We start from the raw sequence: 12,640 nt of genomic DNA, 5'->3' as shown, positions 1-12,640 counted from the left end.
TTTTCACAATAACCTTTGATCCAGCACTGAGTTAGCTAGTTTCATATGTTCCTAACACAAAAGACCTATCTGACCTAGTTACAGAGCAATTGGTTTCAGCTGCTTCTTTAATTTATTAAGCTCCAAATGCTCTTCTACTGGAGCCCTTGTTAATATTTTGTTTAATGCTAGCAACTTCAGAATGTAAATTGTCCATATCATTTCAATGTTAACTATAACCTTTGTCCAAAAAGATTTCGATTCTCTAACCCATTAACTTTCTCCTGCCATCACCTCCAGGTGCTTCTGACTATCTGTTTCCATGGCCTCTCGCACCTGCTTCTCCAGGTGATACTGACTGCCTGTATAAGGGTCTCCTCCGGCCTTCTGTAGTAGGTGATGATGAGTGCTTGTATAGAGGTGCTCCTTGCACCTTCTCGTGTCCTTTGGAGAATGATCAAACTATGAATTTTGCTGAATGTAAATTAGACAAGGGTAAAAAGATTCTAGCAGCACTTATTAAAACAAAATGGCTAGTAAGAAATGTCATGAATGCAAGATTTAAATTAAAAAAAGGGATGTAAAGGAAGAGAATATCAAGGCTGGATGGCTTAAAATAGCTAGATGGAAGGAACTGGCAAAGGAGAAGCCTTGTACAGAACGCAGATATGGAATGCCAATCATAAGCCAAGGACCTTCTCTAGGGCACAGAACACGATATAAAAAGCTATTGTTGCTACTTCAAAGCACTAAAAGGGCACAGCTGAGTGCCAATTTGTTCCTGGACTTTGTTGATTTCCTTATTCGGACTGCACCAGTTGTGTAAACATGTCAGTGCTGGCTGACTGATACTAAAATAAACTACTGTTCCAACACCCAGCAAAGAAGGTCAATAAGCGGAAGTGCTCTCCCTGGTGAAGACACGCCTCTTTCTGCCTGGAGCCCCACTCTCGTGTGTCGCCGTCATTCACTGCAATCTCTGATTGGTCCTGCCAGCAGGCCGCATGCACCAGTCACAGAGCCGCTCCAAGCCGCTATGTTTGGACAACATTCCCGTTATAACTGGAAGGACCCTCATGGGGCAACCGGATAGCTGCCAGCCACAGTTGGTTCCCTTGTGCATGGGCTTTATCCCTCTTTGATTCTTAACTTCACATGATGTCTTTGGGGGGTTTTTGTGCTGTGATGTGGCTCTTTCTCCGAGTTAGCTAAGTTCCTTTCCTTTCAGCCCATTCAGTCTCACTTTGAGGTACTGATCTGTGAGGGGCAGTGTGTTGGCCAGCTTCACATGGGGTCCTGGCTTTGGCCCAGTGACAGTTGAAGGGGTGAGAGTCGCGGGCAGGTAGCAGCTGGAGCCTCCAGGGCGCTCACTATCCTACAGCAATGTTCCGGCTCATGATCAAACAAGCTAAGACCCACCCGAGTGTGAGTATCACACAAATTATTTCTCTGCTCCTTCTGGTTTTTATTCCCTCGTGCCCCCCTCGGTGGGCGGTGTCAAGGTGCGAAGTCCAGCAGCATTCCCATGCCTCTGGGATTTAAATCCCGGGGGGAGGCGCTTGGAGGAGAGGCTTCCCAATGCACTCTTACTTAAACATTGCAGGTGTAACTTCGAACCAAAACATCTTGCAAGTATATTTACTTGATTGGTCTCAATCTCTTATTTTGTTTTAAATTCCTTCATTGCACTATTTTGTAAGTAGCAATTCGTGCCTAATTTTGACACAACCTTTATTTCTTTGCATCTATTATCACTTTCTTAAGTCATGCATAGGATCTGAGTGATGCTGTCTGGGAATATTTATTGATCATCCCGAATGCCCTCGAGGTGTTTGGTGAGCTGTCTTCTTGAGGTGCTGCAGTCCATGTCCTGGAGGTACTCCCACAATGCCATTAAGAAGGGAATCCCAGGATTTTGACCTATCAACACTGAAGGAACAATGATATATTTCCAAATGTGGATGGTCACTGATTTAGAACATAGAACATAGAACATTACAGCGCAGTACAGGCCCTTCGGCCCTCGATGTTGCGCCGACCTGTGAAACCAATCTGAAGCCCATCTAACCTACACTATTCCATTATCATCCATATGTTTATCCAATGACCATTTAAATGCCTTTAAAGTGGGCGAGTCTACTACTTTTGCAGGCAGGGCATTCCACACCCTTACTACTCTCTGAGTAAAGAACCTACCTCTGACATCTGTCCTATATCTATCACCTCTCAATTTGAAGCTATGTCCCCTCGTGCTAGCCATCACCATCCGAGGAAAAAGGCTCCCACTGTCCACCCTATCTAATCCTCTGATCATCTTGTATGTCTCTATTAAGTCACCTCTTAACCTTCTCTCTAACGAAAACAGCCTCAAGTCCCTCAGCCTTTCCTCATAAGACCTTCCCTCCATACCAGGCAACATCCTAGTAAATCTCCTCTGCACCCTTTCCAATGCTTCCACATCCTTCCTATAATGCGGTGACCAGAACTGTACGCAATACTCCAAGTGCGGCCGCACCAGAGTTTTGTACAGCTGCAACATGACCTCATGGCTCCAAAACTCAATCCCTCTACCAATAAAACCTAACACACCATATGCCTTCTTAACAACACTATCAACCTGGGTGGCAACTTTCAGTGATCTATGCACATGGACACCGAGATGTCTCTGCTCATCCACACTACCAAGAATCTTACCATTAGCCCAGTACTCTGTATTCCTGTTACTCCTTCCAAATTGAATCACCTCACACTTTTCCACATTAAACTCCATTTGCCACCTCTCAGCCCAGCTCTGCAGCTTATCTATGTAGCTCTGTAACCTGCAACATCCTTCCGCACTATCCACAACTCCACCAACTTTGGTGTCATCCGCAAATTTACTAACCCATCGTTCTACGCCCTCATCCAGGTCATTTATAAAAATGACAAACAGCAGCGGCCCCAAAACAGATCCTTGAGGTACACCACTAGTAACTAACTAGTCCACCACCCTCTGTCTTCTTACAGCTAGCCAATTTCTGATCCAAACTGCTAAATCACCCTCAATCCCATGCCTCCGTATTTTCTGCAAAAGATTTGGAGGGGAATTTGCACGTGGTGGGCTTACCATGTATCTGCTGCCCATGTCCTTCCAAATAGTGGTAGTTGTGGGCCTAGAAGGTGCTGTATGAGGAGCTCTGTTGAATTTCTGCAGTGCATTATGTAGATGGTACAGACTGCTACTACTGATACTTTGTCACTTGATCTCCCAAGGCTTGTACCCCATCACAGACCTTTTTTTTGCCACCTTCCAATGGCTCAAAGTCTTACTAGTATTTCTCTTCACTTCTGATGAAAGGTTTCTCATCATACATTTTTTTTAACCTGCTGATTGTTTTTTTTTCCACTTTTTTCATTCTTAGTACATATGTATTATGTTTTATCAAGATGAGGCTGACAATTGTGAGATAATTGCAGCTTTAAAGGTTGCTGTTGGTAGATTTTTGTTCTAGTTTGCAAATAATGTGTTGAAGGGGTTGGGACAAAGGAGTTGAGGTGCAAGCCTGTCATGATCTCGTTGAGTGATGGTAGAGACTCGTATCTGAATAACCAGCTCAGCCATCTTTGTCTGTTGGAAATAGCTAATGGTGCTTCACAGTAATAAAGAGACTCTGAGGTTGTGGCCCACATGTACTAATAGCCAGGGAGTTGTTGGAGCAGTGTAGTTATACTTTGGCACCATGCAGAATCTGTGATGCAGCTGACTCATTTCACGTGATATTGAATTTTTCGATGGGCAATTATCCAAAAACAAAAGTACATTTAAGTCAGAGAATTCAAAGGATTCTGATTCACTTAAGCTGAGTAGTGATGGTTCTTTGAAATGTTGGAGGACATAGAACCTACTCAAAATCCTGCTAATTAGTAATTTTGTAACAGAACCTGAATCTGTTGGACTGTATTCACTGGAGTTTAGAAGAATGTGAGGGGATTTCAAAGAAATCTATAAAATTCTAATGGGGCTAGACAGGGTAAATGTAGAACAACTGTTACTGATAACTGGGGAATACAGAATCGGGGATCACAGTTTAAGGATATGGGCTAAGCCATTTAGAGCTGCAATGAGGAGAAATTTCTTCGTTCAGAGTGGTGGGCCTGTGAAATTTTCAGCTGGTTGAGGCCAAACATTGAATGTTTTCAAGAAGGAATTGCGTAGTTCATGGCGCTAAAGGAATCAATGTATATGGAGAAAAAGTGGGAATAGAGTACTGAGTTGGATGATCAGCCATGATTATATTGAATGGTGAAGTAGACTTGAAGAACTGAATGATCCGCTCCTGATCCTATTTCCTGTGTTTTCTGTGTATAAAAACTGAACTTTCAACTCAACACAGACCCACCCAACCCTGACAAAACAACCCAACACCTACCGTGCTCCTTCTCGAGACTTGACCTTGCTGGAGCTGATGTAACCTGGCAAGGACTATGATAGTTGTGTGGCCTCTGGTGTTGCAACAGAACCAAAGAAAGGGGAAGAGGGCAGAAGGTTAAAACTGCAAAATTTTCAGTGGTTTGTGCCCAATTAAAGTATCTTATGGTGGCACTCAGCATGATGGTATTCATTTAAAAGCAATTTTAAGTGTTAGTGCTTTGCTTTTCCCTTATTAGTCATTACAATATTCAATGCATATAAGAGTATTCTATTAGAGGCATAGTGATGCAAAAAATGCTCCAATCAACATGGTCTGGTAAGTGAATGCTCTTCTAGAATCTTTTCAGGCACCTCATCCTCTCTCCATATTTATTACTGACTTGGATGAAGGAATAAAGAGTGTGTATCCTGGTTTGCAGATGACACTGAGTTTTGAGTGACCATGCATACTGTGGATAGGAGCGGCCAATGATCAAGGGAGGTGGATTAAATATATGTTCTAAACTATATTATATAGAGCTCAATGTAGTTAAGTGTGAAATCATCCATTTTGGACCTCAGGAAGTTAAATCAAGCATTTTCTGATGGTGAGTAACTGTATAAGAGCGAAGTGATTTGGGACTTCAACTGCACATCGTTAAAAGCCACACGCAAGTGGTATTTTATAAATGATGTCAAGCACCAAATGGAAACCGATACAAACCTATGTTTATATCATTTCTGAAGAAGGGTCTAGACCCGAAACGTCAGCCTTCCTGCTCCTCTGATGCTGCTTGGCCTGCTGTGTTCATCCAGCTCTACACCTTGTTGTCCCAAACCTATGTATATTTAGTGATTATTTTACAAACACAGTAAAAAAAACCCAAGAATATGGCTGCTAAAGTCATGTGATTGGACATAGCAACATTCTCCCTGTTGGAGCCCTCTCTGATTTTTCATTATTTTTGTTGTAGTCTTTTATCCATCTGGTTTGGAGCTGGGAAATGTAAGGCAAAGATAACTCTTGGATTGTGAGTAATAATTTGTTTTAAAAAGAAAACAGATGAGACAAGCTTTTGTTTATTTATGAGGCCAGGCCTGGAAGTTAATTGCAGGTTGGTTCCTGATCAAAAGGTTCTGCAGACACTTCGTCACCGGGGAAGGGCATTATGTTTAAACAGATAACAAAAGTTGACTATTCACAAATTCAGTTCCTCAGAATTGGTTTCAGCAAGTTTGGAAAAGACTTTATGCTGAAGTAGATGGCAGATTTTGTATAGTAATTGGGACCTGGTGGTAGAGACATTCAGTCTGTCAGGGAGTGGTCAGAATTTGAATTGGGTTTTGGACTGTATTTTCTATGGAAAAGGAATTTGGCAGTTGATGCTATAGCATGAGGATTTGAAAGCTCCCTGCCTAAACTCCCATTAGCAGCTCTTGGAAGCTCAGAGAACAGAAAACTAAATTATAAATGTTATTGCCTACAGCTGTGTAAACGGAAAAGGTGCTCCTGATCAATATTTTCAGTAAATCAACCAAAAACTATCTATGCCGTGGAACAATGCATCATGAATACCACTTAGGTAATCAGGCCAGCGTTGTTGATTTTCTTTTTAATTTACCCCTTAACTGTGTTTGTTTGTCTTTTGTGTGAATGGGGCTGTAAACAAAGGTTTCTGGAATAAAGCATTGACCAATTAGATTATTTTGTTTAATTTTGTTCTTAAGTTATTGTATGTCAATAAATTGCTAAGACTTTTGTTTAAGCTACAAACCAGTGAGAATTGATCATTCATAAAGTCTGGGGTTGGTTATTCAAAAGCTTAGTTAGGAACCACTGGGTTTAATCTTTGAGGACATTTGAAGGTTTTATTTTTTACTGTTGCAAATACAAATAAGAATACTTGTATTGGTTTGGTTTGGGTTCAGCTGTCTGTTTTCAATGTCATAACATTCCAGAAACTTCTTAGGAGTCTATGTCCTTGAAACAACACTATATTTACCACATGATCGATCTGGACTGCTAACTATTGTGTTTTCTCCTAAAGAAAGATATTCCTACACAATAAAATTGCAAAATATACCCATCCTACAAGATATATGACTTTCCACTTAGCCAACTTTCTATGGTCAATTCCTGGGTCTATCTATAATGCAAGCCTTTGATTTGATAGCAGCTGCTTCTTCCCCTCCAAGAGCTTTGGTCACATGTCTCCCACACTGCTGAATACAACTGCCTTTTTTAACCACACTGTTTTGAAATAAGTCAGCTTAGGCATCAGCTCTGCTTCATACAGCTTTGACTGACAATGTCAATACCCTTAACTTCAGCGGTAAAGAAAAAACCTCTGGTTTTTTTTTTAATGAAAAAGCCAACGATCTTTATTAGTGCTCTCTGTAAGTAGAGCTTTTCTCTGTGAAGACAGCGAAGTAAAAGTTCAATTTCAGTAAAATTTCCTCAGAAGACTTTTGAAGAGAATTTTAGAGAGAAGAAAGTACCTACAGCTCATCAACTGCTGGTTAGCGAATCAGCCATCCACATAAAGAAATTTCAGATTACTTACTCCATTTGGACTTTTGCACTCCATTTTAAAAGCAAGGGCATTTTTAAACTGCTATCTTTTGTTTTGTACCTATGCTGATACTAAATTAATAATCATTTTTATCTACTCTAATTCTATCTTTCCACATATATTCATAAGTATACATGTCTTGTGTAGTGTTCTCCTATGTCTAACAGTGCATATTATAAGTCCTAATTCTGGTTTAACTTTTTATTACTGTGTTAATGTGGCCTTTGCAAAATCAAAGTCCAAGAACAGAGCGATGGGGGAAACGTGCCTTCACTGTATACAAAGGGGAAAAATGAAGTAACAATCCACTTATGGACCGGTGGTGAGAATCGGGAGAGAGATTTGGCTTCAATCTTGCAATCTGTCCACAACAATAATATGAAACTAGAAACTCTGGTAAAGAGAACATTTATGTGACCCTAATTGATTAGAAAGGTCAGTGTGATGACTCATTTTTTTGAGGGGCTGGAAGCCAGTTGTCTGAAGTACACTTGTTTGGGAACCATTATTTATAGTTTAAAACTTAGTTTTTACTAGGTTGATATTCTCAGTTCTTATACAGTGTCTCAAAATTGAAACTGATTAATGCAGCAGTTTGAGTCTAATTTTTGCCTATATTTAATTGAAGTTAAAATGTCTAACCTGCTGAATTTAGCCATATTTGGAGTCCAGACTCTCTTACAATTCTGTCCTAAAGGGTCACTGGTAATGTTAACGTATTAAGCCCTAGACCACTACTTGCTCACAAGAGTAAACATCTTTTCCATGTCGACCTTGTGAAGACCATTCAAGAGCTTATAAACTTCAATCAAATCAACCCTTGCTGTTCTGAACTTTCAAGCCCAGCCTGTCATACAACAGCCTACTCAGGTTTTAATTTAGTAAACTGCCTCTGAATGGCCTACAGTGTATTTTCATCCTTTCTTAAATTAGGATAACATCCTATCTACATTCTTGTTTGTGTGCCCTATGTGCATACAAACTTTTTGTGATTCATGCAACAATCCACCCATATCCCTCTTCATCTGAGTTGTTCTGTTTTAAGTAATATTCTAGTTTCTTATTCTTTCTGACAAAGTGAACATTCTTCCACTTCTACTCTATCTATCAGATTTTTGCTCATCCAGTCAGCAAATCTATATTTGCAACTTGCTTATGTCTTCACAACATACTTTCCTACTTATCTTGGTGTCATCTCCAAATTTAGCTATCTGCCTTTACTCCCCGTATGTAAGTCATTGATGCAAATTGTGAAAAATTGAGCCACCCATTAGACTCAACACATCACATCCTGCTAGTAGATAATGACCCATTTATGCATATGATCTTCTCCTTCTGCCACTTCTATCCATATGCTATCACCTTCACCATGAACGTTTAATTTCTTGAATAACCATTGATGTGGCACTTAATCAAATACCTTTAAAATCCAAATTCAGTACATCGACAGTCTCTGCTTTATCTACAGTGCATTCATTACTCTTTCAAAGAATTCTAATAAATTGGTTAAAAATATCTTTCCTTTGACAAAAGTATGCTGACTTTTCCTGATTACCTTATATTTTTAAGTGTGGCTGTAATTTCTTTAATGGTTGATTCTATAATCTTCCTAAACAGATATCAAGCCCTTTGGCCAATGATTTCCTGTTTTCTGCCTGTCTCTGTTCTTGAATAAAAGGGTTATATTTGCTATTTTCCACTCTGATTGAACCTTTCCTTACCTATAAAAATATTAGAAAACTTGTACTAATGCACCTACTGCCTCACTTTTAAGACCCTAGGATGCACTCCATCTGGACTTGTCAGCCCACAGCTCCATCAGTTTAATGAGTACCACTTACCTCATGCCTGGAAATTCCTCTCTCCTTTCCACTAACTGATTTACAGCCATTACAGAAATTGTTTGTCTATCCTCAAAAGTGAAAACAGATGCAAAATAGTTGTTCAATTTATTTCTCAATTTCCTGATAATGTTCTGTTAACTACCTATTCTTATTCTCTGGAGAGCCAATGCACAATTCACTTACTGTTTTGCCTCGTGTAGAAACTCTTGCTACCTATTTTTACATTACTACCTAGCTTCCTCTCAGGCTCTAATTTCTTCCTCCTGATTAACTTTTTAGCCATTCTCTGCTACTCTTTATCTTCTGACCGATCATCTGACCTGCCACACACCTTTGTTTATCCTTAGATTTGATGCATTCCCTAAATCCTTTAACTAACCATGGATGGTGGACCCTTCCTTTGAATTTTTTCTTTGTAGTAGGAATTTAATTTATTCTGCCAAGTCTCTTAATCTGTACCTAGCCTGGTATTCCACAACAGCTAGATTAACTTTTATGCTCGAATAGTTGCCCTTATTTAAGTTTAAAAGACTACACTTAGACCCTGTTTTTTCACTTTTTCAATCTGGATGCAAAATTCAGTTGTATAACTTCTGCTTAGGTGTACGTTAACTCTGAGGTCATTAATTAATCCTGTCATATTACACAGTATTAAGTCTGATATAACCTGATCTCTGGTTGATTCCAAAATACCTGCTGTAAAAAAAAAAGTTCTCGCAAGCATTCTCAGAATCCTCATCCAGGATACTGATTTTTTTTTTCCTCTAGTTTATATGTAGATTGAAGTCATCTCGATTATTGTGGTTCCACTATCACAAACATGCACAATATTTCTTCTTGTATCCTTTGTCCCAAATTGTAGTTATTGTTATAGGACCTGTAGACTACTCTCATTAGTGACTATTTTCTTTTACCACTCATAACAATATCCTTGTCAATTTCATACCAGTTTCCACTCATACCAATTGTGCGTCCTGATCTCCTAAACAAGATTGTCTCACTATCCTACAAATGCCATCCTTGATTAGCCGTGAAAGCCATCTACTTTATTACACTAGACAGCAACTGTTGGAATAATCACGTTATTAACATCAGAAAGACATTTTATCCCAGTAATACCTTGACAGACACTCGGACGTCAGTGAAGAGTTGCCTCTATCTCCAGTTAAAGTCTTTTGCTTAGCTGCACATCTGTAATCAGTTTAGTTTCTGTGAATTTCTGTACATTTCCTCAATGCTATTTTTTTGTTCTGTTAATGTCCTCTTCAAGATCCTTAAACCAACTGCTAACGCAGCTCACTATTTCTTAGCATGGGTTCCCTAAACTCATGTCTTCAGAAGCCTTATATTGAAACACACAGATCTTGAGTGGATGCTGAAAATGTGTTTCCCTTCAAGGAGAGACTAGAAGCAGGGGTCAATAAACTTAAAAATGAGGGGTCTTCCATTTAAGATCGAGATGAAGAATTTTTCATTGAGGGTCATGAGTCCTTGGAACTCTATTTGATAGAGGATGGTGCCGTCAGAGTCGTCGAATGCTTTTAAGGCAGAGGTAGGTAGATTTCTGACAGGGGAGCCAAAGATTATTGGGTTTGCAGATGTATGGAGTTGACATCACAAGGAGATCAGTCATGACCTTATTAAATGCCACAAAAGGCTTGAATCTATTTTTAGTATATAATAATTTTTAAGTACAGAAACTTGGTCCATGCTTTCTATTAACCTGGGTCTAAAAAGACCAGTAAATTGGAGAATTTTGTATAGTTTGATAATCTCACTAACTTTTGTGAGGACTGTGGTAATAGAGGGGCTTGATTTCCAATACACTACCTCAGTGAAGCATGACAATTTATTGATTCAATTATCAAAATGACCAATTTCACTGTTCTGGTGCTACCCAGAATAAAAGATTATTTTGAGCTTGTTATGATCTGGAAAACTATATCTCCTTAGTTACAACCTCCTCTGCACACGCACACGCACACGCACGCGCACGCGCACACACACTTTCGCTCGCTCTCTGAATAAAGACAAGGTAAGTATGTGCAGAAGTGAGTTTTCTTTTAAAAAGAACTGCATTGGGCCAAGGGTCTGGAAACAAAGAATAAAATGTGATGATTTCTCACGTGCACAAATGTCCTGTTGGTGCAACTGAATTGCTGGCAGCTGTAGATTGGTGATAAATGTCCAGTTTTGAATCCAATCAACTTGAATTTCATTTGCTGAGAATTGGTCACAGTCCATTACCTCATGTTTTACCAGGTAGACAGAAATACTGGTGTTGTGAAATTCCATCAAGTTCCCAGCAACGTCTTCTAAAAAAACAGGATTTCAGGAGAGAGACTGCAGCTTTTGGGGTGTCTTTTTATTTTCTGACTTCTGGGCCTGTACAGTTCTAAAACCAGAGAGGATTGATTTTCAGAAAAGCATCAAGTGGCTTATAGCACCCATTAAACCTTTTGCTTTATTCCCAAGAAATCACATAGTAACCCTTCTCAATCCAGAGAATGTCCAAATAGTCCAAAATCTTTCAGCATTTCCATACCTTTTAAATATAAATATGTCTTCCCAAGAAAGTCATGGCATTGAATATGTTTAAAGCAGACGCAGGTAGGTTATTGACCTACAAAAGAGTCAAAGGATGTCCAGGATAGACGGGAATATGGAGTTCAGCCACAAACAGATCATACCAAATGTGTTTTTTAAACTGAATATTTCTGTAAGTTTTGTGCAAGGACAAATTACGCAACTTGTCTCTGTAGAGTATATTTGAAAATCTGTTATAACCTTTCGTTTTCCAAGGTTTGCTTGCATTGTGTCACTGCCAGTAACTGGCATTGCAGTTCAGCTGTGTCATCAAGATGGATATACTTCAACTCTTAGCTATGTTATACTGTTTACAAGCTCTTTCTCATGCTCAACATTAAGCTTTTCAGGCAGTCTTCAGCTCTAGAAGGTCTGAATGGTCAAGTCTGCGAACTGAAGAATATTTAAAGCTATACATTCTGTGTAGAAAGAAGCCTGCTGGCTAGGAATAACTTAAAGGTTTCTGTCTTCCATTTTCCATTTGTAATGAATTGCAGCATGGATTTGCACTTTCACTCTCTAATTTTAATATCTGCAGTGAATGTTTTTTTCCTTAATCATGACAACGTTCCCCAAAGTATTCATACAACCACCCTTGTATCCAATTTATTTTAATTGTCTTGATGTTGTCTATGTATCATGTTTGGGGAGTCAGAATCTATGGTGAGCTTGCCACGTCCCCCAGGAAGAGGTCATCCTGCTGCTCTGTCTTCTGTTGATGGCACACTCTCAGAATGCTGTGAAATTTGCTACTGCTACAGCTATGACATGGAGTCTCTCAGCACTCATCACATTGGCTGGCTTTGATTTGCATATTGACATCAAGCACTTATTTCTTAGCTCACTTGTTATTCGTCAATTTTCTCAGTGCTCATTTCTTCCCTATCCGTGTGAGTATCTTCAATTTAAACTGTAATGTTTTGCTGAATGTGGCCAGTTGATTTTTTAATTATTACTTGCATACCCTTTATTACGATCTCCTCAAGCACTTTTTAAGCTTTTGCATGGGCCTTTGCTCTCTGCAGTTCTGTTCCTAGATGGATTGTTAAGTTGTCACTCTGTGCTTCCTGTTGCCTCTGAACTTCTCAGATATTTCCCCAGTATCTAGGGTAGGATTGCTGGTCTGATCTTTTTGGTTTTTAAGTAACCCAGTATGGTTGCAGGACTTCATTTTGGCTATTGGTGCCATTTGCCTCCAGTTCCCTGGCTCAGATCATTGCTACTAGTGTGTAGAAATACGTTAACAAGATGCAGAGCTGGATGAACAC

General features: G+C 39.5%; 1 protein-coding gene across 1 annotated transcript in view; it reads left to right on the top strand.

Annotated features, from left to right (window-relative positions):
- The first annotated feature begins 1,097 nt into the window (after nucleotides 1-1,097).
- The window catches only part of LOC109916429 (cytochrome c oxidase subunit NDUFA4-like), a 22,945-nt gene continuing 11,402 nt past the window's right edge, over nucleotides 1,098-12,640 (top strand). The window contains exon 1 of the mRNA XM_020516143.2: nucleotides 1,098-1,404. Within this exon, the coding sequence (XP_020371732.1) occupies nucleotides 1,363-1,404 (42 nt within the window). The 5' untranslated portion in view covers nucleotides 1,098-1,362. The remainder of the gene's footprint in view (nucleotides 1,405-12,640) is intronic.

The sequence above is a fragment of the Rhincodon typus genome, chromosome 2, assembly GCF_021869965.1.
Source record: "Rhincodon typus isolate 14 chromosome 2, sRhiTyp1.1, whole genome shotgun sequence".
NCBI lineage: Eukaryota > Metazoa > Chordata > Chondrichthyes > Orectolobiformes > Rhincodontidae > Rhincodon > Rhincodon typus.
This window is presented reverse-complemented; position numbering and strand designations above follow the sequence as displayed.